The sequence below is a fragment of the Histoplasma capsulatum genome (genome assembly GCF_000150115.1).
Source record: "Histoplasma capsulatum G186AR genomic scaffold supercont2.1, whole genome shotgun sequence".
Taxonomy (NCBI): Eukaryota; Fungi; Ascomycota; class Eurotiomycetes; order Onygenales; family Ajellomycetaceae; genus Histoplasma; species Histoplasma capsulatum.
The window spans coordinates 2776830-2804163 of record NW_025544801.1 but is presented as its reverse complement, the minus strand read 5'-3'; the positions used below and the strand labels follow the sequence as shown (position 1 = coordinate 2804163).

Below are 27334 nucleotides of genomic sequence, written 5' to 3'. Positions count from 1 at the left end.
CAGTTTCTGAGGGAGGAGCAGTAGTCAAGGGGGGTGTACTCACGCCCAGACATCGTTTGCGACAATTGGAGCCGTCATTGTTGGTTAGAGGGCAAATCACTTCATTGTTGGTATCCGAGACGGAAAAGGAACTGGTCAGGGAAGCTCGCGGTGGCATGGTCTGGAGGTAACCCTGTTTTCAGTCCTCGAGTTGGTGGTGGCGGGGGTGGGGTTTTGGAGGGACTTCGATCTGATCAGAGACAAGAGGGGAAGAACAAGTAATAACGGTCTCAGCAACGGGGTGAATAGCTATCGAAGCTACGTAGCTTCCTTTGTCTGTCGTCTGCGCAGAATGGGTTAAAATCAAAAGGAAGACAAACGAATTGTTGGGACAGATCAAGGCGCAGGAGGAAGCTGTCGAGATCGGGAGGTATTTTATTTTAAATGTGCGAGTCGAAGCTGTTCGAAAGGTTCTCGGACTCAGCCAGATGGTGGTAATGACGATGATAATGATGGCAATGATGATGATGATGATGATGATGGCGGGGAGAGGAGGGTGGGGGGGCGGGGGGGCGCTGCCTACCGGAATAGGGTGGATAGCGATGCGCTGGTGACGACGACAAGGGAACGACGAGAGAGCTGTTGAGGGCTGAAAAGGCTGCTGTTCATGCTCTCCCTCTTGGCGTAACGGGGTAGCTACAGGGCCAGAATGATACAAGTCGACGAGGTGATGGATTGTTGGGGCGGGAAAGCGAGGTCTTGATGGGAGAAGCAGGAAGCAGGTTCAGGTTCAGGATCGATAGAATAATAGGGAGAATCGCAGTGTGAAGCGACTAAGATTAAGTCCGCAGAACAGGGAAGGTCAAATACAACACCACGGTTTCAAGTTAGAGCGTGAATGAGGAGGACGATTGGAGGGAGGACGAAGGCGACAAAAAGAAAAAAAGAAGAAAAAAAGTAATATATATCAAAGCAAGCTGATTTCGTTGGTCGGGACGGATTGGAATAATGGCGGTGGCGAGAGAAAGGGGGAAAGTTGTCATGCACGCAGTATATTGTCGGTTGGAGATATAACTTGTGGACAATATTATGAAGAAATCCCAAGCTGCAACGGAAGATCGCTCAGGTGCGAGTGGTGGAAAGCAATTTGCAAGTATGAAACGAAGCCGGTTAGGGCTGCCTGGGTGGCTTGGGGCGATGACGGCGATGCGAACCTTGGGATGGGGATCGGTTGGCTTCCTGGATACGCCGAGTTACGTCGAGTTACGTCGAGCAACCTAGGTCCAGAGAGCTTCAGGCGGGATTGATTGGCTGGGTTATATATAGCTGGAGGGAGCCGATGAGAGCGGATGAGAGCGGATGAGAGCAAGGGGAAGGGAGGAGCATGAAAAAGGAAGAAGAAGAGGAGAAAAAGAAAAGAAGAAAAGCAGAAAAGCAGAAAAGGAGGAGAATCAAGAACTGGACGAGAGCTAAAAGGGAGCTTGGGAATGGGCCACGGGTGGAGCTATGGCGATTGACAACAGAGCTCTGCTTCCACTCACAGCATTTGCGCAGTACAAGTACGAGCAGTTATGCATTAAATTCTTCCTCGATTCTCTACAGCGTAGCAATAGTAATCATTGCCAATAGTTACTAGCGAACCCGTAGAAGAAGTAGAAGAAGAAGAATAGTTACATAGTTAACTAAAGTTGAATATTAAATGATTATCGACGTAATTATTTCCCCAAATTGAAACCCTAGGGGGGTGGGGGACGCATAGTTACATCCGCAGGCAGTCTGGGGGTGAAATTGGGAGAGCCAAAATGGATGGTTGATGACAGGCCTGGCATGGGTGAAGCACGCTGGCTGTAACGGTGTGGCAGCATCCGACAACCTTGGAATGATCCAAGCTGCTCCAGCCGGCGTGGAAAACCCTCGAGAAGAGGGGGAACGACAGAAGAACCCTAGTCAAGGTGTGGCGACGCGAGAGAGCTGGCGGTGGCCTGGCAGTGGCCTGGCAGTGGTCCCGGGTGGGAGCTATTCTCCAGCTAGCTGAGTAGCTGGCGTCGAACCCGATGTCTTGCTGCTTAGCTGCGGGTTAGCTCATTGCCTGCATGGCCAACGAGAATCTGGCGGCACACGCTGCTGGAGGGGTTTCCGGCCGGGTGGAAGGAGGGGTTGGGAGCATTGGACATTAGTTATCTACTGCGTATATATGGTATAACTATCTACTAGTATCTCTATTCGAAGAGGAGGTTGATACAGCTATTGTGATTCTTGGTCAAGGTACATGTACTTTCTCTACCTCTACTTATGTATTGTTTCCAATCGATGTATTTATTCCTCGATCGATACCAGTAACTTAGTATTAGCTACCAGGCACAGGCACAGGCACAGGCACAGGCACTCAGATACATCTCTTTGTACCTCAGCTCTTCCCTCGGTTGGGCTGCTGTGTCTATCCACAAGCTCCAGCGCCAGCAAAGCGAGCACTCATAAGAAGCAAAGCCCGCGGAGGGCTGTGTCATCGTCTTCCCCTTCCCCTAACTATGCATCTCTGCATCTGTGCATAGCTACTACCCCTCTCCGCCCACTTCCCCCCCCGTTGCTTTCCCGTTGCTTTCCCGCCTGACATCTCCTTCATTTCTCGTCTGATGACGCGAGATGCCAAGCCCAGGTCAGGTTCTTCCTTGCCCATCCCCCTTCCAGCGCTAGCCCCGCGGGAAATTTAATGGGAAATTTAATGGGAGATTTAATGAGAAATGAAAAATATAATCCCTCAATTACCGTCCCAACCCGAGGTCCTTGCATCGCCATCAACCCTACCTACCCCAGCTTTCCCAGCTTCTTCCTCAGCTCAGCTCAGCTCAGCTCCGCGTTGAGCCAAAAAGTTCGTCAGATTGACTTGGCCCTTTTTTTTTCCCTTCTTCTTTTTCCTGGAATTCCTGCCCTATATCCAACTCCAGCTTCCCGCTTAGTTTCCTTCAGCCTTCTTAACCTCTTCGTTTTCGGGTTTTCTTTTTGTTATTTAAGTTGAAACATAGCGGTCTCCCCATGGCAGGGTAAGGTCCCTGTTAGGGGTGTGCAGTAGCCTGGTAATCATTTGAATTTTTTATTGCTCCTCTATTTTCTTTTTTCTTCTTCTTTTTTTTCCCACTGGTCTGTAACGACCCGAGTACATATGTAGATACTAGTATTTCTACATATATACATACATATATCCCCCTATCTACTTCCTTCTGTATTCTGAATAAACTGCCCACAGCAATAACAATCACACAATAGTAGTGCCCCATCTTGCATCTTCTTTCCCAAGGTTGCTTGGCCCCACTTCAAGCTTTCTTTTCCCACCCCCGACCGCCGAACGAGAATTCCCGAGGTGTTTCCGGTGCAAGCGGTGTGGCCCTCGGTGCCATGTGTAGAGGGGAAAAAGCTCCTACCCGCCCCCCACACACACCAAACCGCCGCCGCCGCCGCATTGGGAAAGCTTCTTTTACACACCGGTATTTTCACCATGAGATAGTCTCCGTTGAAAATATATGTAGTTATATATATGTGTGTATTTACACAATGTACAGTACGCAGTAAGCTGCGTAGCCGGCGAGCTAACCCCAATGATACTATTGTATATATCCGGCTAAAGACGGGGGTGTAGATAGGCAGTTAGTTCTAAGGGTATCGTTATTAAAACATGCAAATCTTGTGGGAAGGAGGCTTTTACCACTACGCTGAAAGGATCAATCCTTAAGGTAGCCAGCCAGCTACCTATCCTATTCCTCAAGATGTATATGTATATGTATATGGATGCATTCACAAGAGTTAAGATATATTATATATAGACATGTACTACTAGTATTTCTCTAGTCGTCATCCCCCTTTTCGCCTGTAATATAACATACATACAATCAACTCTCTAATAAGTTGTGGGAAGAAGAAAGTATGATAATGTCCTTCGTCAGCTACGTCGAAAGCGGAATGAATAAAAGGGGAAAAAAAAAAAAATAAAAATAAAAAGTTAAAAAAGTTTACCAACTCTCCCATAGGGGGAATCGAACCCCCGGCTAGCGTGTGAGAGACGCTGATGTTAGCCACTACACCATATGGGATGGACTTAGTTTATCGAAGAACTTCAAATATTGATATTTATATACTATATGGATTTTTCTTTCTTTTCTCTCCACTTTTTTATTTATTTATTTTTTTCGGCCCCCCTCATTCCAACTACCCGAACTTCAACTCCATGAAGAATAGCTTAACCCTCTTTCCTCTAATGGGATTGGAAAAAAAAAAAAAAAAAAGAAGGGCGGGGGGAGGGTTTCGGGAAAGAAAGAATTTCGCATTTAGTAAGAAAAGAAACAACTTCTGCTGAATTGGATGGATTTACTATACGACGAGTATGCATATACAGTACACAGTCATTTACTAGTACATTTACACATTGATTGACATTGAAGAAAAAGAGTTATTGATTGAATCTCACCAAACCCAAACTCCGGTCCGTTTGTCGCTTGCAGACAAAAATTCTAAATCATAGCCAAAACACGGGGGGGGGGAAGAGGAGGAAGTTGGTATTAGAAACATAGAATAAAAGAGACGAAAGATGAAAGGAGAGAATCAACAGGAAGAGGAGATCAGATCCAATAAAAGTAAAAGGGAAAAAAAAGAATCCAAAAAACAACATGAATGAAAAAAAAAAAAAAAAAAAAAATGCAAGGAAGAAAATCGGAAAAAGATGCAGGCAGAAACCACGGTTCCTAAATGTAGTAATATCATGGATATGTACAGTACATCAGACACACAACGATATAAAAGAACATCATACTCGGTCGCCGTCCTCGTCCGAACCACCATGACGCCGATGCTGGGGCTGGGGCTGATGGTGGTGCTGGTGCTGGTGCTCATTAACCTTCCCCGCCATCTTTTTCCCAACCTCGTAGCTGGAAATCATAATGGCGCACGCAGGCGCAACTTTGAGACACCGTGCCGCCCAGCCGCGGAAAAGACCCGATACCCCTTCAACTTTGAGGATGTGCAGGAGGAAGCGGGGCGTGGATAATTGCTCTGGATGGATATGAGACAAAGATGATGCTGACGATGGCGACGAGGATGAGGATGCAGATGCAAATTTGGAGAAAGAGGAGGTGGTGAAGGAGGTGCTGGTTGTGAGTTTTGTTTGTGTTGTCCGTGCTGATTTGGAACCCGGCTCGTCGCCACAGTGTAGGAATACCTGTTGGCGAGTCTTGCCAACGTCAAAGGGGGTGGTGATGAGGGCTGCGAGGGCGCCGGATGTGGCGCCTGCAATGAAGCTGTCGAGGAATGTCATGGTGTGGTCTTGGTGTGGGTCCGAAGGCGCGGCGTGTCGACCGCCGTGGAGGTGCTGATGAGTGTCTGCGGCGAAGGCGGCTGGAATCGTTTTCAATCGCAGATCGGTGAGGATGGCCTTCACGGTTTCGTATCCCCACCAGTACAAGGCGGAGAAAGGCACGTCACGCCACATGGTAAGGGTGAGCCCCCGCCATAGTGAGCTATAACCCTGCGTCTGCGTCATTTGATGTAGCTGGCGGAGCGTGGCTTTGAAGTGGTTCGTTCCCGTCCCCGACGTGGCTTGCAATCGTGTCCGAAACATTTCAATCGGACTTATTACCGACGCGGCCGCTATCCTTGCTATCCCGCCTGCAGCGAGCGGAGCGTACGTGTCATTGAAGGTTCTATTGACAGGACTTCTCTTATCGAAGCGTAACCAGTCGTAGCCGGTGAAATAAATAACGTTTGCCGGGATGGCCATCACTAGGGTTGGACTGAGGCCCCGCCATAGTGACAATGCGCCTTCATTCCTGGCAATTTTGCGAAGTCCGTCGAAGGTAGAGGTGAATGTCCTTCGCTGAGTTTCCTCAACTGCACAGCCAGCAGCCCCATCAATAGGCGGACTGCTGAGTGCGGCACCATTTGGTCCCACCATGCAAAATTGGGCATTGTTCCCAACCCAGAACACTTCTCGACAGCAGGCCGTCACACCCAAGTTTGGAGGAAGTCCCCCGAAAAGAGGAGCGGGAATAATATCTGGCGAAGCCCGGAGGACGGGAATTTGGGATTGCAGGCGAACACGAACAACATCGAGGGGCGTCACTGGAAAATGATGTAAGCAGGCAATCAATCCCGACTGGCCCAATAGTACATCCATCAGGATATCTTACCGAGTAGGGAGGTTAGCAAACTTCCCCACGTAGCGGACATCATCTTCTGGGTCGCGGAAACATTGTTGTATTCCTGGTGAGCGCCGGTATTGGCCCGGGAGCTTCCACTTGCATTGTTGGCAGCCATAGGTACCGCTCTCTCATGATGAAAGGACGTTTGCTGTTCACGAAAATCACCGGGTTCCTGTTGTTTCGTGTACGACGCTTGGAAATATGTCATTCATCCAGTTCGCGGGAGAGCGTACTTAAAAATATAGATGAGACCGACAAAAGACCTTCCTTAGGCAAAGGGAGTCCGCGTTGATATATCTCACTCCGCCCCGTTCATATCCCCTCAGGAGGTCTAAGGCGCAGAAATTGGACAGAGCGGAGATAAGTGGTGCCTGGTGGTTCCAAGTTCTGCAACGGCGGGTGGGGAAAAAAAGTTGACAGAATGATCACTAAGCGGCAAAAAGGAGGGCGGAGAAATCCAAGGCCGATAGAGCCGATATGTACCGAAGCTTGGCGCGGGCCCGGGGAGGTACAATATGGACACTAAGCCAAAACTAATCTAGCGGGGGCAGCCAGGACTGATAAGTATTAGTCATAGTTAGTCATAGCTCAGCATCAGAAGAGCCTCCAAAACTTCAAGACCGCGAAACTAGATTTGTATACATCAGAGCAAACAAGTGTTTACTGTGCACATGCTGAAGTACGCAAATAGTACTGATGGATATCGAATTGTATATTGCTTGACGTGTTTATATGGCGACTAGACTGAAAGGATTTTCTGTCTCCTACGGTTGACAAATCTATGTCAAATACCTGGACGCCAAAAACAACTCTCCGCAATGGAGCCAAATAACGATGAACTCGAGTCCTTCAGGCGCCAATGGTGGGAGGAAGTCTCTGCCCGGGCTAGGAAAGCTGATCCTTCACAGCCAAATACCCGGCAAACTGCACGTACGCCTCTTCCAGCATCATCGAGCTCTAAATTGCCTCCGCGGCACCCAGCTGCGGACCGTGTAGATGAGGAAGAAGAACCGGAAACTACAGAAGGGGTATTTACGCCGCGTAAAGATGAAGAAGCCCTGGCAGAGCAGATGCAAACTCTCCATGTTACCTCTGGCGACGATGACTTTTTCCATCGTCAACATGAGAAACCGCCAACTTCCGCCCTTGAGCACTTTGAAGCTGCAACACGGAAGGAAGCTCAGGGAAACTTAGGATCAAGCTTAGACCTGTACAGAAAGGCTTACAGGGTAACCACACACCCAACTGATAAGATATCCCTTATGTCTGAAAAACTAATTCTCTTGTTAGCTTGATTCCAATGTCGACCAAGAGTACAGGAAAAAACACTTTCCTCCAGTCATGTCAGTGCCAGGCATTAACCCTTCTGCACCGCTGGTCACCGTTCCAAAACCTGCCCATGTTTCACAGGAAAAGCCCTGGATTTCTACGGCGGAGCTAATTTCCTCCTTCGCCGCAAGCCCCATTCTCGGTGCTGGCCCAACCATTCAGGATGAACCACCCCTGCCTTGTCCCATCTCCAGAGTCCCATCTGAAGTGCTTGTAGAGATTCTCTGGCATGTGGCTCTTTTGGACCCTGCTGCCTTCGGGCGTCTGTCCTCTGTCTGTAAAAGAATGGCATACCATTTTGCCCATGAGCAGCACATTTGGAGGAGGCTCTGTCAAGGGTCTGAATTCGGGTTCGGGGCCATGCACTATGACTTCGCATGTGATGTAAGATGGCATCGGATGCATTCGTTTTTGCCGAAGTTCACTCTTTTTCCATTCGGCCAGGCTCGTTTACAGATCCCAGCGCCCCTTTCATCCTGGAGTCAAGTATTCCAGGCCTTCCCCAGGATCCGATTTACAGGAATTTATATAAGTACTGTTAATTACACTCGCCCTGGTGCGAATTCCTCTTTGCAGAACATCTCCTGGAATACTCCAATCCACATCGTGACATATTATCGATATTTGCGTTTCTACCCGGACGGTAGCGTGATTTCGCTGCTGACAACTACTGAACCAGTCGACGTTGTTCGTTATATCAGTAAAGAAAACCTCGAAACCTTGCATGTCGGGATGCACTCACACCGTCGACACCAGCATCACGCTTCGGATTCTGCTCAAGCGGTGGTTCCTGTTGCGAACCCAATTCCCCCAGTTGCCGCCACAACACTAAAAAGTTGTCTTCGTGGCCGATGGCACCTTAACAACCCCTACCCGGCACCACCAGAATCTGAGCAGCCCGAAGCGTCGTCGGCCAGCGCTCCACTCATGACATCAACATCAACACCCGCAGCAAATCACACCTCATCTCCCAGCAAACTTCGTCAAGCAGCTTCCGCGCCCACTTCTACTAGTGGCAATGAATCACTACCAGATCCCCGCGATCTGTTTATCGAAACTGAAGGCGTAGATCCAAAATATACGTATACAATGCACCTAGCACTCCGATCGGCTAGCGGTGGCCGGCCTGTGGGGGAGAACACGGCGTCTCCGTCCAACCCGTCGAAAAACACGAAGTTGATGTGGAAAGGGTTTTGGAGCTATAATCGACTCACTGACGATTGGGCGGAGTTTGGGTTACGGAATGATAGGGCTTTTGTGTTTAGGAGGGTTCGGGGATGGGGGATGGGATAAATAGCGGTTGCTGCCCTGATGCTTTGGCCGTTGTTAACCTTTCCGTTTATTTTATTTTGATTATTTTGTTATCCGTGATTTTACGATTTTTGAAATGAAATAGCGCAACGATTCCCGTTTTCCGAATTGTTACATGATATAGAAGCTTTATATACGTCGCGTTGGAAAACTACATTTTGTATGTGAAGACATATCTATGCACACATTTTGAAGTTACACACCACCATATATAACATCATTCGCGTGGATTACAAGTCCTGGGGACAGGACTTTGGAGTGGATGAAAGCGAGGAATTAACGAAAAGGGTGTCATTGTTTCGACAGTAAAGCAGATTTCGCGGAGACTGTATATGAAAGGGGCCAACAAAATTAGTATCTGAAATGTCTAGAATCCCGATTTTAAGCTACAAGAAAAAAAAAAAAAAAATACCACCCGTTGCTATGACCCTTTGCGAGAAACGAGGTACCTGAAGCGGGTGAGTTACAAACGCCCGCTCACCATCCGAGAATATATTGACGCGCACAATACACAGCTTACGCTACAATCTTGTAGCTCCCTCCACTCACAACCTCCAACCTCCCCTTCGCCACCATCTGGCTCAAGAACTCCCGCAGTTCTTCACTGCCAAACGGGAACCCACCGGGTACTACGATCTTCAGCATCATGATGATCCGTTGCAACGGCATGGCGCCCTGGTTGGTCAGCATACCCACAATAAATTGCCAGTACAGATCCATCCTCGCCATTGACGCAGCGTCTGCAGATTCTTTCGTTGCAGCTTCTTCTGCCGCTTCTGCAGCTGCGACGGCGTCTGCAGAGGAGATTTTTGTTGACGATGTACCGCCGACACCAGTTGTGCGTGATCCTGTTGAGTATGGACCGACGGTGGCTGCTTCACCGCCTACGTGTGGTGGGCCATTTTCGTCTTCTTCGCCTGGGATTATTTCTAGGACTTGAAAGGTATCAGGTTGCGTTTCTGTGAGGATACGCTTGCTGAGCCAGAAGAGACAGGCGCTACGGGCGAGGGAGGGAGACATTTCCAGTTTTTGTGAGAGCTCGGAGACGGTTTTGGTTACGGGGGATGGTTGGGATGGGGACGGAGTTGGTGATTGGAATGCATGTATTACGGCAGCTTGCCAGGTTGTGACTTCCGCTGTGAACACGCGATCTTCGAGGTCTAGTTCGACAGTGACTTGGCCTATGCCGTTAATCCAGGTGAGCTTGCGAGATTGTTTCAACGACTCGAAACCGTCGGAGTACTTTTGCTGCAAGGAGGCGATTTCCGGTGGAACTGTGAATTGGGGATTTTGCAATGTAGGCCAGAAAAGTCGGGACAAGATTTTGGCGTGCAAGTCGGGCATGTTGGCATCTGCATTTTCAAGCTTCTTGTCTGCGCGAATGGATGAATCAACGCGTTGTGAGCTCTGAACATCGCGGAGCATAACCTGGCACGCCTGGAGGGCTGAATCACCGAAACGGAGCTTTAGTAACTCTAGCAAAGATACTTCTAGATCATAATTTTCGCTCTTTTTAAGCAACCGCTCCCCAAGGACTTTCTGCAACTCTCTTACAAAGGCCTCTTTCGTATCGAAAAGGCTAATTAAACTGCCAATGACGTCGGAGCTTTTGGACTTTTTGTAATCTGTAGCAACGTCAATCGGATCTGGCATCCAATTCATGTCATCCCAGTCCAGTTCACCGGAATCATCCTGAAGCAAAAGCTCGTGTGCTTTTGACAACTCCATCGCCAATTCAACCAGAGTGTCTGAACTTGAAGTGATGGGCTGTCCATCAGCATCCACAGTGTCAGCAAGAAGTCCTCCGACAATGACCTTCACTGTATCATCGCGATCTCGTAGATATCTTCGGATTGGTCGAGCAACGTGATTTAGAAGCACTCCTCGTGGGTCTAGCTGGCTAAAGGCTCGAATGATTGAGATATACATTTGCAATATTTCAACGGTTGAGGCGCCCGGGTGAAGAAGTCGCTGTATCAACATAGAAACAAAGGAACTAACCAGATATAGTCGCGTCGCGGGATTAGTCGTATAATGTTTTAAGTCCTCGATTGCGCCGCTGCTCGAATCCCACTCGACGATGACATCGAAAAGCTCACTGATCCGCAGGGCGCCCAGTCGTGCAATCCCCATTTCTTGCCACCTTTTGACATCACCCAGAGTGACATCCAGACGTTCCTCAGGTAAGGCCCCATCGTCATTAGTTTTGAAGATATGCAAAATCCGTACCACCAGCCTCGCGAAAACATGTTCGGTCCACTGTCGCAAATGCTCTTCAACAAGCGAAGGAGATTCCCATTGACCCGCATAGGCAGATGTAACAAACTCGGTTAATATGTTATTCATTACACTTGCAAATATCTTTTGGCCGTTGCTCCCCCCAAGCCCGACTTCTTGAAGGCCCTCTAAGAGATGCAGTAACTGATTTCTAGTTTGCGTAACTTCCTCATTTTCCCCACTAATCATTTGCAGTCTTCGCTCCGGCGACGGTTCGTTTTTCCACTTGCTATATGAAGTAGTGAATATCTGGTCGATGTCCATGCCATCATCGGCTATACTGTCATTTTCAAGAGTACATTCTTCGTCCTCTTCGTTATGAACTCCTAGAATAATCAAACTTTGCGTAGCAAGTTCCTCAGAAAGTAGGTATGAAATATCTGCGGAAGGGAGGGCAAACGTGACGATAGTACGGAAGTTCCGTTGTATCCGAGCGAGACTTTGTTTTTGGTCTGCGGGGTCTAACAGGGGAGATAAATATAAGAGAAAAGTGGTAATATAGATGCTCCTTATTAGCCTTAGGTACCGAACCAGCTTTGATAACGTATCAGGCTGATTTCTGCTTTTCAATCCCTAAAATTGCACCAATTAGCCAAGCCAATATGGTCTGAGAAATGAAGTACATCAGTTAAATGATGATATTAGAAGACGAACCGCAACGAGAAAAGTCCGAAAATTTGTTAGAAAGTGTCTCCGCATCTCACTTAGATACCACTCCTTCACGTCATCCTCTTTTGATCCCTGCCGCAAAGCCTTTCCAGGGGATGAATCCGCGCCGACATAGAAGAGGCTTTCGGACACTAGTTGGGACGGAGGCCCTTTTGCCCACCGTTTTAACAATGTGTCTTCATCCCGTGTTCCATCATCATCATCACCTCCGTTATTTCTGAAGCCCTCGTCAGGAATAGAGAGAAATGTAGTTGCGGCATGCCAGGCTCGATCCCAAGTAACCTGTTCCGGTACGTTTTCCAGCTCCCTTTGATTACGATCACTGCTGAAAGTTCCCCCAGCTCGTGTTAAACTCTGGACAGGGCTTGAGATTGGGGTTGGGGATATGCTGCTTAATGGAGCCGAAAGGAAGACGGAATCAAAAACTCGTTTACGGCTGATTGACAGTGGGATATTTTGGAACATTGCTTCCTGAATGTTTATTCGAGATATTGGCGTGTTCCCTCCGGATTTAACTGGGCTGAGCGAAACCGGACTGGGCCATCCCTACCGACTAATGAGGCTCCACATTGGAATAACTGGGATTTGGAGACATCGGCACCGGGTGAGGTGCTTCTGTTGTCGAAGATGAAAATGGAGTTCTAGAAGGTGCGCGGGTAGAACACGTGATCACGTGAAACCTGCCAGGTGGGCATACTGGTCCTCTATATGTTGCGGTGGGTATCAACTCAATGGAGGTTCTAGTATTAACGTAGATAGCATAATGTACTTTTGGTCGCCATCACATCAAATATGAAAATGAGCAGGGGAAGCAAGAGACATATTTACAATAACGATCAACGGGTATCAAACAGCTCTCTGTTGTTCTCTGATGGTCTTGGGTATCTGGGTTCGGTTGATAAGTTACCAAACACGTATCCCAAGCGCAGGTTGAATCGACGCCAATAGCTAATCAAAAAAGGCTGGACCAATACTCTAAACAAGATCCGCTAAGAAACGAAGAAGCTAATAAACGGCATCGGGAAACTAGTAAAGAAAACAAGCACAACATTGCGTCAAAAGTAAAGTAAACAAACTCTCGGAGTAGGCGTCATAAGCGGCAGTACGGAGGTGCTTAGTCACCCGCGTTTTGATGCTATATATACGTGAATATGGTTCGACGCAGTCGTGGAGACTCAGGTTAGGCTGAAATCCAGATTAATGGATTAATCGACCCCTCTGGGATCCCATATCTTCTGTATTATCTCCCCTTTTCATCAACCTTCTCCCATTCACTGTCCGTGCTCACGTAGCCAGAATTATCGGGGCCACTTCGTCGCTTCTTTAAATCTTCAGTCTCGGTTGGTGGAGGGCCACGGGAAGCACCAGTGCTCCGCGGAGGGGGAGGTCCCATTAAACCAGATGAAATCGTACCTGCGGGTAACTGAGGCTCTCCTCCCGCAAGGCTTTCGGTTTCAGTCTCACTCTCTGTGTCGATCGCCCCGGGTGGCCGACCTATTGGGCTTTGCTGGGTTGCTTGGGATCGGGACGGGTCGGCGGTCTCCGATCGTTCGCGGGAAATTTCAAATTCTTTCACAAACCAGTTTATCGCCCACCATAGACCGCCACATAGGGATGAGAGGACAGCAAAGTGAATGCTGTAAGTCGTAAGGAGAAGGACAAATAGGAGGAGTTGGAGAAAAGCGAAGGTTACATTTGTTGCGATGACTAGCGAAGGTGTTGGCCCCGGTGTGAATACACTCGACCAGAGATCCTCGATAAAAGAGACCATTCTGTACGGATATTCTGCGGCTATTATACTGATATGAGGAGGGTTTTCCGTACCGTTCGGGGAAGTGGCGACTTGGACGATAAAACGATAAAAATGAAGTACGATCCCGAAATGAATATGGAAGGAAAAAAATGCCAGATAGCCAGGTTATAAGAAGACGGAATATCAGAACACGTATATCTTTCGAATAATGGTCAGTGTGTCTTTCACAACGTTCTTATCCTGGTGCCTCAAAACGTAGTGTTGCTGCCAGATGGAGGGGTTGGCTGCAGAACCTACTTAGTGTATGTAGTGCGAAATTAATCAAGGATACGGATTTCCAGAACAGTTGAAACAGCGCGTTGTGATGATTTTGATCTTGCAAAGATTTATTCTAAGCCATCAAAACAGCATTCCAAAGAGGCATTGCGTGCCTTCACCCGTGTTGGAGGACCTCGTCTTGATGATAAAACGGGCAGCTGATATCGCGACGATCCCCGCATCATCGTTGATCCGACAACGCCAGCTAAACGTCGTCCCAATTTCAGTCGGAAAAACTTTCAGGGTTTGCTCAAGGCACCAACATCAAAATTGCAGACCACGTATACACAACGAGATCATGGTTATTCTTAACTACTGGAGGGTTTGTTCTCGTATCCCCATAACAACCCCTAATACTAACCCTGACATTCGTTGTGCGGGTGAGCGAGCATTATTCCTCCACAGTGTGGGTGTAGTTCCAAAAGTCAACCAAAACTTCGGAACCAGGTTATAATTGCTCTATCGAGATGGATCATGAATTAACCGTGACACAACAAGAAAACTGTCGACAGCAATGAATGGGATGCCTGTTCCGGAATGTAAAAGAAATAGACCATACCCCGGCCATCAATGGCTATATCTACTCGATCTCTCGAGCACAGGAGTTTCTTACCCCCATTCCATGGATTTACAGTGCCAGGACATAAATATTGGCAACCCCCACCACAATCATGGTGCCTTTTGGGGCAGAAAAGTGGTGGGTGTTGCCAATACTTATGGTCTAGTACAGTATATGGCGCTCCCACTGTCGACCGGCAAGGATCTTCAGTTCTGAATCTCGTTTTTTGTAGCTCATGAGCGAGCAATGCACTGACTCGACTATATAGCTGAGATACCAAATTAGGATTCGAATATTTCGGACTGTGGGGTACTTGGGTATACACCCATTGGCATTCTGAAGGACGCCTATCAATACCGAGGGAAAAGACATTCCGACAAGCGTAGAAATCTTAGCATTTCGGGTCTTGATTGAAAATAATGCTGAAAGCTCAACGGCTTCAGCCCGTATATTGACCTATTTATTCGGTGCATGCTAAACAACAATGCACCGAAATGCTGGACTTTGTGGAGAAAATTTCTTTGCGCTTTCATTTGTGGACTCCCTCTCCTCTTAAGCCACAAGCTACAAGCTACCAGGGCTTTGTAAAGAAGCTAATATGAATCCAAGCATGTCATCTGTCTCAATTCGACAGCAAGGTCCCGAGTTCAAAGGACGGTTGATAACGCAGTTTCACCTATACCCGCTCTATGCCTCTGGTTAGCGTCAATGCAACTGAATAAAGGAGCCAAATCCATGCTTTCCGCTGAGGAATACTCAAGCAGATGGCTGGATTCTCATAACATTATTTGCCTATCTCCACCAGGTTGTCAGTGCCATGTAACCAGGCTTTTGCCAAGGTCGAGAGTGCAATATTTGTGACCGTCGAAGAGCTGGAGGTGTTGTGTCACGGAGTGTCCATGCGACATGCTCTCCTATCCCGAACTATATTGCCCTCTCTTTCACTTTGTTCTCTAAAAATGCAGAAACTGTTGTTATGAACAAGAACCCAAATGGAATCAATCATCCACCGATGAATTTATTCCTCTTAACCCTCTCGTCCAAATTTCTTGCTGGTTGCCACTCGCCCCACCTTCCCCTCCCATTCGTAGCGGGGTTGCATGAATTTGATCAATAGCGCTATTGTTACGGAGCAGCTTGTGGCTTGGCCCATTCCTGTCAACAACCGCTAGAATAGCAGTTCCTGAATCGTTTGAATGTCACGATGGGTGGATGCCATTGGTGGAGGTCTCTGACGAACAATCCGATACGGTCTTGGTGACCGGCGAAAAATAAGTATGCAGCACACTGCATAAGTTAAGGTTGGTTTTCAGAAAATGAGAAAAGTTTTCTCCTTCTTAATTGGGGATATGGGGTCTTCAGGGTTCGCATTGCTCGTCACCCATTGCTGTGAACAATCGAGCGACGCTAATAGAGCAGGCCCTCCTTGAAAAGGAGTTGCACCTTAATAAACCCCTGCGTCCAATCTTCAATGGTTGGTCGAATACATGTAGCAGCTGTGAAATATCTGTGTGTCTCATCTCCGCGTATGCGCCAAAGCGGAACCGAATGAGGCTCCTCCGTGCCTCTCAAGTTTCAACTTTCAAGTCTCAACTTACCAGCCCCACTCTTCTCTTCAGCTCCGTGACCAGGCGAACAGCTAGCTCTCTTCAATTTTCCTGATTTTGCTCTTCACCCCGGGCCGCACCAAGTCAATCATGCCTTTGAATTCATATACAGGATTGGGATCCCTAAAATGGTAACAATAGCAACTTGCCCCATCAATCATACTATGATAAAATGAGATGTAATGAACAAAGCCGGTGACCTGGATTTCTATCCATAAACAAATTGCGTGGTTAAGCGCCTTTTTTCCCACGAGGGTCAACATGTTAAAATAAAGTGCTTAGCCATGCAATCCATGTCGTGTGAAATAAGCCTGATGATTGGCTGTCTGGAAACCCTATTTGACGAGAGCAAGCGCTTTGGAGTCTAGATTGTTTCTACCTTCCCCCCAGGGCCAAATGTGGCCACCATTCATAAAAGCAGACAGCAATACATACACATACACATACTTCAACAGCATTGCTAATACACTTGTCAGGCCAGCCTGGCCAGGGTGATTTCTCCCTTTCAAACAATTGTGTAACAGTGAGCCACGATGCCTGGAATAGAGTGGACTGAGTTATTTTACAATCAATCTGATCTTGGGCGGATAAAATATGCAGAGCTTTTACATATTTGTTTTGAAGGTAAACTGTGATTATCCAGGATATATTTGTCGACAGCGATCGCCATGACCATGAAATCATGATTGGGCCAATTTAGTCTGAAACCCTTCAAAAAGACTTTGGATTATTTCAAGAAGTGCATTAACCCGAGGGGGAATGGCGAAATAAATTTCTCGTGGTATACCCATGCCATGAGGCTCCGATACGTAACTACGGGGATAGTGTTCGTAATCACCCATGAAGAAAAAAAAACTACTGGTGATAGTTTGCGCTTATAATTTAGCCTCAAAATCGGCTGTGCATGAGATGGAGCTGGTCGATCACATGACCCCAGGTCCAGCCCGGCACTAAACAACCAACAACCTCAGAGCTGTCCTCATGGGGTCCACCAGTATTGACCAATGGCCCATGGCCCATTGGTACCATCAATTCCCACAATTCAATGGTATTCTTTTAGTCGGAATCAAGACTTGTCACAAGAACTGCCTTTCTGCCAAGCATCAGCCTTTGGGCCAAGGACACATGACAAGTTTCATGGCAGAGATACACATACGGACTCGGGGTTTGACGACCAGCTGTTGAGCAATTGGACTAGGCGCCCTGACTGAACAGCCCATTTTCCAACTAGATCGGATAGATGAGCATTTCTCTGGAAACGCTACCTGAAGGCAGGGCGAGGCACATGCAGCCCTTGGTAAGGCATCAAGGTATCTTCACCAAGTGGATGGGTGAACATGATCATGCCTTGCTGGAAATAGTCGGAAGGGATTGTTCGGTTGTCCAGTTAGCTTCGGATTGGCCCCAGATACAACAACCCTTTTACAACCCTAAAATAACCTTGCATGGGAAAATGTCGTGTTGGTCTTAGCCCTGTTGACCAGGATATGACGGAAATGCCATACTCAGCGGATAGGCGATCGTCCTCAAATCTTGAAACTATTGCGTTACCTGAAACCACTTGACGCAGATTATTAACTTCTCACACTTTGAACAACCTCTTTGATGTATGAGAAGTCATCCGATGCCTCGTCTGGTGCTTGAGTTGGCTAATTTAATTGTCTTGGGAAAGGACTTGTCTGAGCAAGAGCCGGTTGGCTTGGCTCTAACTAGTTTGAGGTCTAATTAAGGGCATTAACTCAATTTTCGAGTTGCTTGCCTACCCATGCCCAGTACGTTTCCTCGCCCCCAATCACTAAATGGAGCCGCTGTCGAGTTCTTTGGTTTGCCTTCTCCCATGTAACTGCATTCGACATGGCTGCTAGAACACTATCATCGAATATTTTCAACCTAACAAGGGCACAAGAGACAGCTGGGATCCTGTCAAGAGAGCTTGAGCTAACCACGCCAATTTAAACGACTCCGCCGTGGATTAAACTCTGAAGTGGAAATTGCAATATTTTCGCCTCTCCTGGGGATCTACGGAGTACTTGCTCTCTGTTGGTCTGTTGCAATTTCACTTGAAATGATCGGAAGAGGGAGAGAGGAGATAGTGCCTTTTTTGGTTGGGCGTGGAACTAAGCTACCTACCAACATCAAAACATTCTGGTGTTACAATCCTCACGTGGTGGTCTTGGTGAGCGGGATGCAAATCTAATTGTGCAGAATCATATCCGTCCGGGGATCTATGGCATGTGTCAGAATTTTGGATAACCAACAAGCCCCTTAGGGCTGACTTTCCATTTGTCATCTCGCCATTTCAACGTGCGGAAAACGTCTTTGCATCGATAATATCGTTTGCTAAATCGGGCCTACTTGATGGGCTGGTGTGAATGGGGCTCGCTCCAATGCAATGGCTGAGTGTTCTTAAAACAGATTGGGGTGGAGATGCAGGCAGCTCCTATTTTAAGCTCCTTTATTCCCCCAAAATTTACGCTCATTTCCTCCCATTACTCTCCATTCCTTTTTACGATCCTCACATATTTCGGTTGAGAGATATTATTGCGAGCGCTGTCGCATCTGTTGCGAAGGGGTAGTTATTGCTGTGCGGGGTTCATTTATTTTATAACAAGCAAGGTTAAATCTCCAGCGCTTTTTTGTCATCTAGAATACAACATCCTGTTCTACACATGTATGCATTCCACTGCGTCTTTTCTTCTCTTCTATCCACAGAGCGCCAATTTTTTTTTTTTTTAGCACAGTATGTCATTACAGAGGCGTCGGCAATCAAGAAGCTCATCCAGCCAAAGATCTAGGAGTTCGCAAAGTGATCAACGAGCTACTATTACCACCGCGCAGTTCGAAGCCCTACATATTTCACCCCGTACTCCACCGCCGCCACCAATCGCCGTTCGCCGCGCACCAGAGTACGTTCCATCCAATCTTAGCGATTTCGATGGAAATTTACCAGTTGCCATCAGTCAAGCACAGCGAGAGTGGTCGCCCCTCCAAATGACGGCTATTGTTGATCCGAGCTTAGCATCTCCGCGATTCAATGCTGCGCCTAACTCCGAAAATAGATATTGCGCCCTTCCTTTGAGATACACACAGTATAACACAGAACATATGAAGTGGGTTGAGTCAGCCAAACCATTGTGTGGATGAAACTATACAAACCAATATACTATGAAGCTCACGACTCTCGTTGGAAAAAAGCAGTGCCTTCAATAGTTACAGCATGCCACCGCATTCGCAACCCAACTATTATTACCCTGGGCCTGCCCACTCACAACTTACAGGTATTAACACGACCTGCTCTCTTAATTTAGACTAATGGTAACGAGATAAAATACAGCATACGGAATAGAACATGAATCCTCGATGTCGCAAGAATTTCCAACTAATTTTACCAACCGAAATTCCCCGTCACAAGGATATATGCGCCCAGAAGCCTTGAGAAATATGCCTCCTCCAAGCAGACATCACTACTCGCTTGAACAACCTCAGTCTTCTTCCGCAAGACAACAGAAAGATAGGATATCGATTACATTATCTGAACACGACCCACAGGACCAGGTATCTCGTCCAAATACTGCACGCGATGAATACATACAACACGGATATACTTCACATTCTTCTGCGGAAATGTATTCTACCTCTTCCACAAATCTGCCCTCCCTCATGCCAGACTATATGAACCAGCCAGCACCCAATGTTACAGGCCATACTTATCTCGCCACGTAAGGGGCCCCTTGAGCGGGATATCTAGAATTTACGAGAAGTGACTAACAATTTTATCATCGTAGCTCCTCTCTATATGAACCGCTACATCTGTATCAAAGGTCAGTTGAAATGATGGCCTTGGTTCTTTAAACAGCTATCCCTCGCCGATTCAGTCTTCCTAAAATTTAATTACTAGTCCTCAACAATATTCGTTTCCGCCTACATCCGATACAGGGGTCGCCGCGACGCCAGCTCTAGCTGATGGCTTTTCTACTCCGTATAGCGTTTCACCTGCTCCAGAGGACCAAGTGCGAATTGTAAATTCGCGACCGAAACCACAGTGCTGGGATCATGGATGTAACGGCCGCGAATTCTCCACATTTAGCAATCTACTGCGCCACCAACGTGAAAAAGCAGGCACTGCTACGAAATCGGAGTGTCCTCATTGCGGAACTGTTTTCACTCGGACAACCGCACGAAATGGACATCTTGCACAGGGCAAATGCAAAGCGAAGCGCGAACAGCAATAGCACCAGCAGCAGGAACAAGGCCGCTGTGCGCTGTTGACAAACCCTGATTATCTACCAAAATACTTATTTCCCTTTTTGCTCGTAGCGGGCGTTTCATCTTCTGGAGGCGCCTTTTGACAGGTGTATACATTGGGAGACTGGAGCCCGGATTGCTCTCTCAGTCTCCTTTTCCTCAACTCTACCCACCTTGTTATACACGAAATTATATATATGACATTTTCAGCGCCATTTCAGCCTATCCGCTTTTTGCATCAGCACATCACGACTTAAGGAGCTAATGACAAAATATCACGAGTCTCTTCTCTTTGTATCCTCAATCGAGACGAAATGCGGACGGAAGGGCAAATATATAATTTGATATTTCGCTTCCGTCAATTTTTAACTTTTAATTTACATCAAGCAAGAGGAAGCGGACGGTGGAACGGAGAAGAATGCAATGCGATAAGTACAAAGCGTAGTTGCAGTGTCTTGCCCCCGAGCCAGGGGCCTTGCTGGCTCTAACCACGGTATCAGATACTTGGGTAATCGATTGTTAGTTGATTCATGGGCGTTGGGCACCGTTGGGCGTGCTCTTACATCAGATTCTTGGACCTCAACACAACGGGCGCTTAAACTACCGTTCATGTATCTATATATGAGTTGCTGAACACATGTGAATCGCTGGGTAGTTCTGCCATAAGGGCTCCAAGCTTCCAACCGGACATGGAAATTTAGCGGCTTCAATGGTTCCAACCATACACAACGTCAGAGTGCTAGCAGACTTTATTTAGTTAAGACCATCTTGAACCTGGAAACAGCTTGATTGCCAACTTCTGACTCGAAAGAGTTAGGTAGCCGCTTATCTCCGAGCTTATATGCATCATATTACACCACAAACGACGATTACCTTTGTTTCCGATACAGTCTCTGTTACATAATTTCAACGTTGTAAGGAATGTTTCTACGGATTAGATATCTAATTTTGATTTGGATGTCGTCAAAGGCATAGTCGCCTTACACCCTCCATTGATTTTCTTTTTTTCCGTATTTACTTTTTTCTTCGTTTCTTTTTTGCTCACTGTCTTCCACTCTTGCCGTTGGAGACGTTGCTACGGCTACTAAACGCACAAACGAACTTGAGTCATAAAGAAACTCGGATTAATGTGGTAGATGGTAGAAGACTGATCTACAAAGTGCAGATAAACGTCGAGGGATGAGGATCGAGCGGAAGCGTCTCAGCCGTACGTCGTAACAGGGAGCTATGCATTCCCCAAAGAGGGCTGAACGCCATTTTTACCTGCATTTGGCGGTTCTTGGCATAGAAAAACGTTGCGTGGACACATCCTTTGAACAGACACAATTTGTATACAAATCTGATGATATCTGATTGCACCATATTGTCTATCTCCCTATTCTACTGAATGAAGCTATGCTGGTTTTCTAATCTAGTAATATATTTTATATCATTAGAATATTATAATAACCCCCAAATAATCGATCATCTTCAAAGTAATCTAACGTAATATGAAAGTGTAAGATTCTTTATATATAACTAGTAGACTGATAGAATTTTCGAATACGCTAAATTGTCGTCACAAGGAGGAGTAGGAGGGCCAACTCTGCGAGCATGATACTCATAAAATATCAATTTTATGCCAAATTCCTAATAACTGCCTCGTTACCCGAGGTTGAGGAAGAAGTTGAGAGTTTCCCAATGCCAATTTCCTCAGGAAGTAGCCTTGTGGGTGAGAGCCTGGTGGTCAGATCAGGTCTGTGCCTAGCGGGGACGCTTGAGGGGGACGCTCGAGCCGGTCAAATCTGATAACACCCGGGAGGGAACTTCGCTGAGGTCCACTCAACCAGCGTGGTCTGACATGTCATCACTTCTTTCTCAACAAGTCCGCCAAGAATGCGCCCATAAGTAGGAAACCAGTCTTTCAATCATATTGAGAGCCGGATGGCCTCAACAATATCATGGATAGTTGGGATGGCGAGCGATGTAACTTACATGGATGGAGCATCTTGACATCGGCTGTTGATAGGCTTCTTGTAACTGCGTGGTCCTCTCTATTTATGACGTTGCAACTCCGGCTTCCCAAGCACTTGAAGATCCCGAAGTTACCGTACGACCACACAGATACTGGACTATACATATAAAAACGGGTGAGAGAGCTCACTATGTGACATATGTTTGGATATACTGTTTCTTTGGACATTGTAGGAAGTTGAGCAGTTTTCACTAATACTCCTTATTTGTCATCTCAATTTTCGCCCGTTTGCGATCGCTGTCGGCAATCTCCGAGCTGGGGGCTCCGCGTAAATTTCAAATACATTACGCGGACCGTCCGCCTACTCGATTTCCATCTCAGGACCGGCTCAACATCCAAAACAGGATAATCCGCGAGCTGATAGTGGCTTCGCGGGATGAATCAACTATTCAAGGGTCATATTTGAACCTTGTAACCTTCCTATTTAGTTGAGAATCTTCTTTGGTACTTCGGCTTGGCTCAACACAGTTTAATTACCTTCAGCCCTACAGCCTGATAAGCTCGAAAGGGGGAGCAACGTTATGAAGGATTGTCAGAACCACCTCCTGTCAGGGTGATTCAGGCATTCTAACCCAATCGTTGTGGGTCAAATAGCATGGGTACGTCATGGGGCTGGTAACTCAGTGGATCTCAAGTTTTATCCCGTTGACACCATTGCAAGCACGCTCTAGCCGTTGTTCAGCTTTGGGGTCAGCCTGATGCTTGCCACCCATTGCGTTCATCCTTGTATCGGCACAATTAACCTGCAGTCCGAATTTAAGGTGAATTAGTTAAATCTGGGATATGAATTTATTCCTATGATACCTGAACGCGTACCAGATACCACGATCCAGGTCAATGACGGATAATCGTATTCCTTCCTACGTCTCGCCGACCAAATAATACATAAATGAGAATTTGTTAGGCTCGTTCAAGCACAACGGAAATCCAGCTGGAAAATGTTGGGAGGATGACTAACTTTTGACGTAATTCACGTGACTAACTGGCCAACAACATTGCAGTTCCGAGTCATCCAAAGGCACCAGCGATTGCCGATGAGGTGACTCAAATATCAACATTGAGAATATGGCGTCTTTGTCGTGAAATATATACAGCTGGACTTCTGGCTGCTACATTTCCTCAATTCCCAATTGCTATCTCCTTGCAGATTTCAAACCCATATTTTGCCCAGTTTCTGTGAAGGCCAAAACGCCGGAACTTCAAGATGATGCAGTTAATCTATTCAGTTTTACAGACCCATTATTCTCGTACAAATACTCGACATTTAGTCCCCTTATACCCAGTCTACGGGCAACCCTGGCTACGGACTCGAGAGTGAACTTGAATATCGACAAGCCCACACGTAACGTGGTGGAGGGCAGTTTGAGAACTCCTCCCTTGAACAATATTTGATATACTGCTATTCAGGGTTTCGGATGGCATCGGTTTTCACATATGATCCTGACCCTCCACGGGTGTCGTCCCCCTGGTCGACCCCTGGCTGCACGACACCACGACGGGTTCTTTCAGGGAATCGAGGAGCGCCATGCCAGGAAGAGCCTCTACTTACGTTCGATCCAGACGACCCAAATTTCCTAGCAGATAATGGAATTACAAAATTAGATGCGGAGCCGCAGGATGGACCGACAGAATATAAACTTCACCTGCTCCTACGTTCACGGCGTTCCTTTCTGTCTCTGTCCACAGGAAACCTAACATCAGGCTCCTCTCACTCCAAACCGAGTCCAGTTGGTCCTGAATCACCACCAGTTTCTTCGGAACCAGTAACTAGACCGGCACAGGCACTATCTAGCCAATCGCGAGAACACAGGCTCCAGCAATTGACTACTCAGCTTCTCTGGCGTCTACAGCAGTCCTCCCCTTTCCATTCATCTTCTACTCTTGGATTGGTTCTTCCGGTTCTACCAGAGGCTACCCCAACCCTTGGTGTACCCAGTAAGCCTGCTCGACTTCTCCCTGGCCTTGAGGAATCCCAGGGAGCTTTGTACGAGATTGGAGTCTCAGATGATGGCACATTTGTTGGCCTTGCGGAAGATGAATTAGAGGAGAGTCTCACGAATCTTAAAGCGATGGCTGCGAGTTTGGGTTGTACCGTTGAAGTCCTAAGGAAGGTGGCCGTTGGACATTGCAAGTGGAACGAGAATGCGGACGACGACAGTAAACCGGTTGTACTTCGTTCTGGAAAGCTCTGGGTCGCAGAGGCGCTTGTAAGCCCCGATTTCAAACAGAGTGATCAACTCTCTCCAGGAGATGAAAAACGTGGATCTTTGGATTCGAAAGTGCGTGTGGCGCCATCGGCTAGCACTGAAGATGGGGCCATCTTTTCAACACCACAACTTCACATTGCCATGGCTGGGCCATCGGCTGCTGGGAAGTCTTCTCTTTTGGGTTCTCTGTCTACTTCCGCTCTTGATAATGGCAGGGGGAAGAGTCGGCTTAGCCTTCTAAAACATCGACATGAAATTGCTTCTGGAATCACGAGCTCAGTCGCACAAGAGTTAATAGGCTATTCCCCCGCTAATACTAAAGGGGCCGAACCTACTCCTGATGTGGTAAATTATGCATCTGGCAATGTGACTGCTTGGAACGATATTCATGCATCTGCCCAGGGGGGCCGGCTTGTTTTTCTCTCTGATCTACCTGGGTCAACAAGGTACCTCAAGTCGACGTTACGGGGATTGGTCGGCTGGGAGCCTCATTACGTGCTGCTCTGTATTTCAGCCAATAGCCCGTTAGATTCTTCCAAGCTTGATGTGCCTTCCGAACTTGATCTTTCTCTCTCATATTTGGACTTGTGCATGAAGCTAGATCTCCCCGTCATCATCGTTGTGACAAAACTTGACATAGCAACTCGTTCCGGCATAAGACAAACACTTGTCCAAATCCTATCTACGATCAAGCTCATTGGGAGGAAGCCTGTTATGCTGGCTGCTCCAACAGAGGCCTCTGAACAGGAGGTGAATCTTCAACAGATTCCACTCTCTGACCAGCAGGACGTAGACAAAATAGTGGGTGCGGAGGGTTCTGACTGGTTGAGTAACGTTCCCATCGTCATCACAAGTTGCGTTACTGGAGCAGGTATCGGGAAACTGCACGCATTACTCCGCACCCTTCCAATTCCCGCAAGGAGCTCTACGAGACCTATACCAATTAGTGGCAAGAAGACTGCACAAAAGACTGCGCAGCATGAAGCTGTCAAGCTGTTTGATATTACCGAAGTATTTGAAGTGCCGGCGTTGAAGGTTTATTCTGTAGCTAGCGACAACAAGCGTCAGCATGATAGAGCTATTATATTATGTGGTCGCGTCCGCCGTGGCAATATCTCTATCGGTGACCAGCTTGTTGTTGGACCACTTATGATGAACTCACGAACGGATATTGATTCATCTCACTTGGTTCCGCGATCGAAGCCTCTCGTTAGCAGATCACTTCCGGAGGAGCTTGCGACGTTTTATTTACAAAACGGACATGCAGGTAATGAGCATTCACAGACCCAACAAGCTCGCTGGCAGGTTGTTCGTGTCGTCAGTCTTCGAAATCTTCGACTCCCAGTGACTACCATACTGGAGCATCAAATTGGCACGATCGGCGTAGACAGCGTCGAAACGACTTCATGCTTAGGGAGCATTCGAAAAGGCATGGTACTTGCTGATTTCCATCCAATTTCTTCCCATCTTTCGATTCCGAGCCCACTACTGGCGCCGGTCTTCCACACCGGGTTCGTTGCAATATTCCCAGCATTGAACTTCACTTCAACGCTCTCTTCCTCCCTTATAATGGGAGGTAACGCCATTGTTTATATTGCTAGTATCAGGGCGGCTGCCAAAGTAACATGCGTCGAAGCCAACAGAAATTCACAAAGACAATTCCTGACTGGGAATGAGGAAATATTTTCCCTTGACGGGGGTACATTTCCTGTTGACAAAGCAGCCCACCCTACCTCTCTCAAGCTAGTTGCTAACAACGGGCCTGAAATGTTTAATGGATTTAACGAATCGGGCGACGTAAGCATCACATTTTCCTTCGTCTCTACGGTGGAGTGGATCGAACTGAATTCCCGTGTGCTTGCTATGCCTGGTACCGCGATGGCAACAACGTCATCGTCCGTGCCTGCCGCTCCTGGATCACTCGCACTAAAAGGGTTTGTTGGACGTGTTTGCAAAGTTCTGAGCGACTGATCATAAGCGTACAGTTTTTCCATTTCCATATATTCTCTCTTTGTTTTTATTTTAAGCGACTTTTACAATTCCCACGTTCCTTTTGGACGTATATCCATATGCCAATAGTTCAGGTGCGCCAAATTATAACATAAAATTATATATCAGAATTCTCAATTTACCCATCCCGGATAACTTTTGTATACTAGATAGATTGTCTTCATAAACATCGTAGTGCGTTCGGAGACATTTTCTTTCCAGTTTCATCGCCACACTCCGGCTGCTGCCATTTTAATCGCGGATGAAAGATATCGCTACTTTACCGCTCGACCGTTTAAGCTGAGCGGCAATGCATAGGCTACAAATGAGTGCTACAGTTCCTGACTAACAGTTCATGATATCTTTTTGAGTTGCTGTGTATCGAGCTACCTGAGTATTTTCATCCACCGAGCTGGGATGCCCGTGCCTGTGCAAGACTGGCAGGGCTAAACTTACCAACTCCCTGCCACTATGTAACGATTTAGATGCGATAACTTAGTCTAAGCTCTGTTCCGTATCCTTCGGACACGAGGAATTGTTCGTAAAATAATCATTACAGATTCGGTATTCGGAGAGATTGTAACATCGGGTGTTCAAATACAACGGGCCGCAGATCATCCACGTGCGTTTTGCCGCATGGTAGCGGGAGGTAAGAATAAGCTTAATTTGACGACATCTCTGGGCGCCGCCTGAATGACTCTGCTCTCATTATGTACTCCAACTATATTTATGATATGATACGAAAGTAAGGAGTCGCCACAGCTATTTAACCACGATTTTCCCCCTTCAACCCTCAACAACCCACACCAAAGACAAATAAGAAGGACGAAGAAAAGGAAAGGCTTCACTGGTATCGGTTGTCGTTTCAAACTGCAAGTCATAAACCTCTGGT

General features: G+C 47.1%; 9 protein-coding genes and 1 non-coding gene across 10 annotated transcripts; 6 read left to right on the top strand and 4 right to left on the bottom strand.

Annotated features, from left to right (window-relative positions):
• Positions 1 to 1485: 1485 nt before the first annotated feature.
• On the top strand, positions 1486 to 2014 carry HCBG_00907 (uncharacterized protein; the record flags this gene model as incomplete). The annotated part of the gene is made up of 2 exons (XM_045427957.1): positions 1486 to 1591; positions 1800 to 2014. The coding sequence occupies 2 exons, from the start codon at positions 1486 to 1488 to the stop codon at positions 2012 to 2014; spliced, it is 321 nt and encodes a 106-aa protein (XP_045291932.1).
• Positions 2015 to 3992: 1978 nt separating this feature from the next.
• Positions 3993 to 4064, bottom strand: HCBG_11003. Its single transcript has one exon. It is a non-coding gene; the product is annotated as a tRNA-Glu (tRNA).
• Positions 4065 to 4774: 710 nt separating this feature from the next.
• HCBG_00906 (membrane transporter) lies at positions 4775 to 6279 on the bottom strand (the record flags this gene model as incomplete). Its single annotated transcript, XM_045427956.1, has 2 exons — positions 4775 to 6084; positions 6153 to 6279. The coding sequence occupies 2 exons, from the start codon at positions 6277 to 6279 to the stop codon at positions 4775 to 4777; spliced, it is 1437 nt and encodes a 478-aa protein (XP_045291931.1).
• A 306-nt stretch (positions 6280 to 6585) lies between these two features.
• On the top strand, positions 6586 to 8786 carry HCBG_00905 (Pof7 F-box protein; the record flags this gene model as incomplete). The annotated part of the gene is made up of 3 exons (XM_045427955.1): positions 6586 to 6672; positions 7073 to 7393; positions 7455 to 8786. The coding sequence occupies 3 exons, from the start codon at positions 6586 to 6588 to the stop codon at positions 8784 to 8786; spliced, it is 1740 nt and encodes a 579-aa protein (XP_045291930.1).
• Positions 8787 to 9320: 534 nt separating this feature from the next.
• Positions 9321 to 12215, bottom strand: HCBG_00904 (anaphase-promoting complex subunit; the record flags this gene model as incomplete). Its single annotated transcript, XM_045427954.1, has 2 exons — positions 9321 to 11654; positions 11736 to 12215. 2 exons carry the CDS (start codon positions 12213 to 12215, stop codon positions 9321 to 9323), a joined length of 2814 nt encoding a protein of 937 aa, XP_045291929.1.
• A 257-nt stretch (positions 12216 to 12472) lies between these two features.
• HCBG_00903 (uncharacterized protein) lies at positions 12473 to 13947 on the bottom strand (the record flags this gene model as incomplete). Its single annotated transcript, XM_045427953.1, has 2 exons — positions 12473 to 13701; positions 13801 to 13947. One exon carries the CDS (start codon positions 13519 to 13521, stop codon positions 12991 to 12993), a length of 531 nt encoding a protein of 176 aa, XP_045291928.1.
• A 444-nt stretch (positions 13948 to 14391) lies between these two features.
• On the top strand, positions 14392 to 15655 carry HCBG_00902 (uncharacterized protein; the record flags this gene model as incomplete). The annotated part of the gene is made up of 3 exons (XM_045427952.1): positions 14392 to 14518; positions 15015 to 15188; positions 15498 to 15655. 3 exons carry the CDS (start codon positions 14392 to 14394, stop codon positions 15653 to 15655), a joined length of 459 nt encoding a protein of 152 aa, XP_045291927.1.
• Positions 15656 to 18729: 3074 nt separating this feature from the next.
• On the top strand, positions 18730 to 19131 carry HCBG_00901 (uncharacterized protein; the record flags this gene model as incomplete). The annotated part of the gene is made up of 1 exon (XM_045427951.1): positions 18730 to 19131. The coding sequence occupies one exon, from the start codon at positions 18730 to 18732 to the stop codon at positions 19129 to 19131; it is 402 nt and encodes a 133-aa protein (XP_045291926.1).
• Positions 19132 to 19428: 297 nt separating this feature from the next.
• On the top strand, positions 19429 to 20440 carry HCBG_00900 (uncharacterized protein; the record flags this gene model as incomplete). Its single annotated transcript, XM_045427950.1, has 3 exons — positions 19429 to 19706; positions 19773 to 19808; positions 19886 to 20440. 3 exons carry the CDS (start codon positions 19429 to 19431, stop codon positions 20217 to 20219), a joined length of 648 nt encoding a protein of 215 aa, XP_045291925.1.
• Positions 20441 to 23661: 3221 nt separating this feature from the next.
• HCBG_00899 (elongation factor Tu GTP binding domain-containing protein) lies at positions 23662 to 26424 on the top strand (the record flags this gene model as incomplete). The annotated part of the gene is made up of 1 exon (XM_045427949.1): positions 23662 to 26424. The coding sequence occupies one exon, from the start codon at positions 23662 to 23664 to the stop codon at positions 26422 to 26424; it is 2763 nt and encodes a 920-aa protein (XP_045291924.1).
• Between the last annotated feature and the right edge of the window lie 910 nt (positions 26425 to 27334).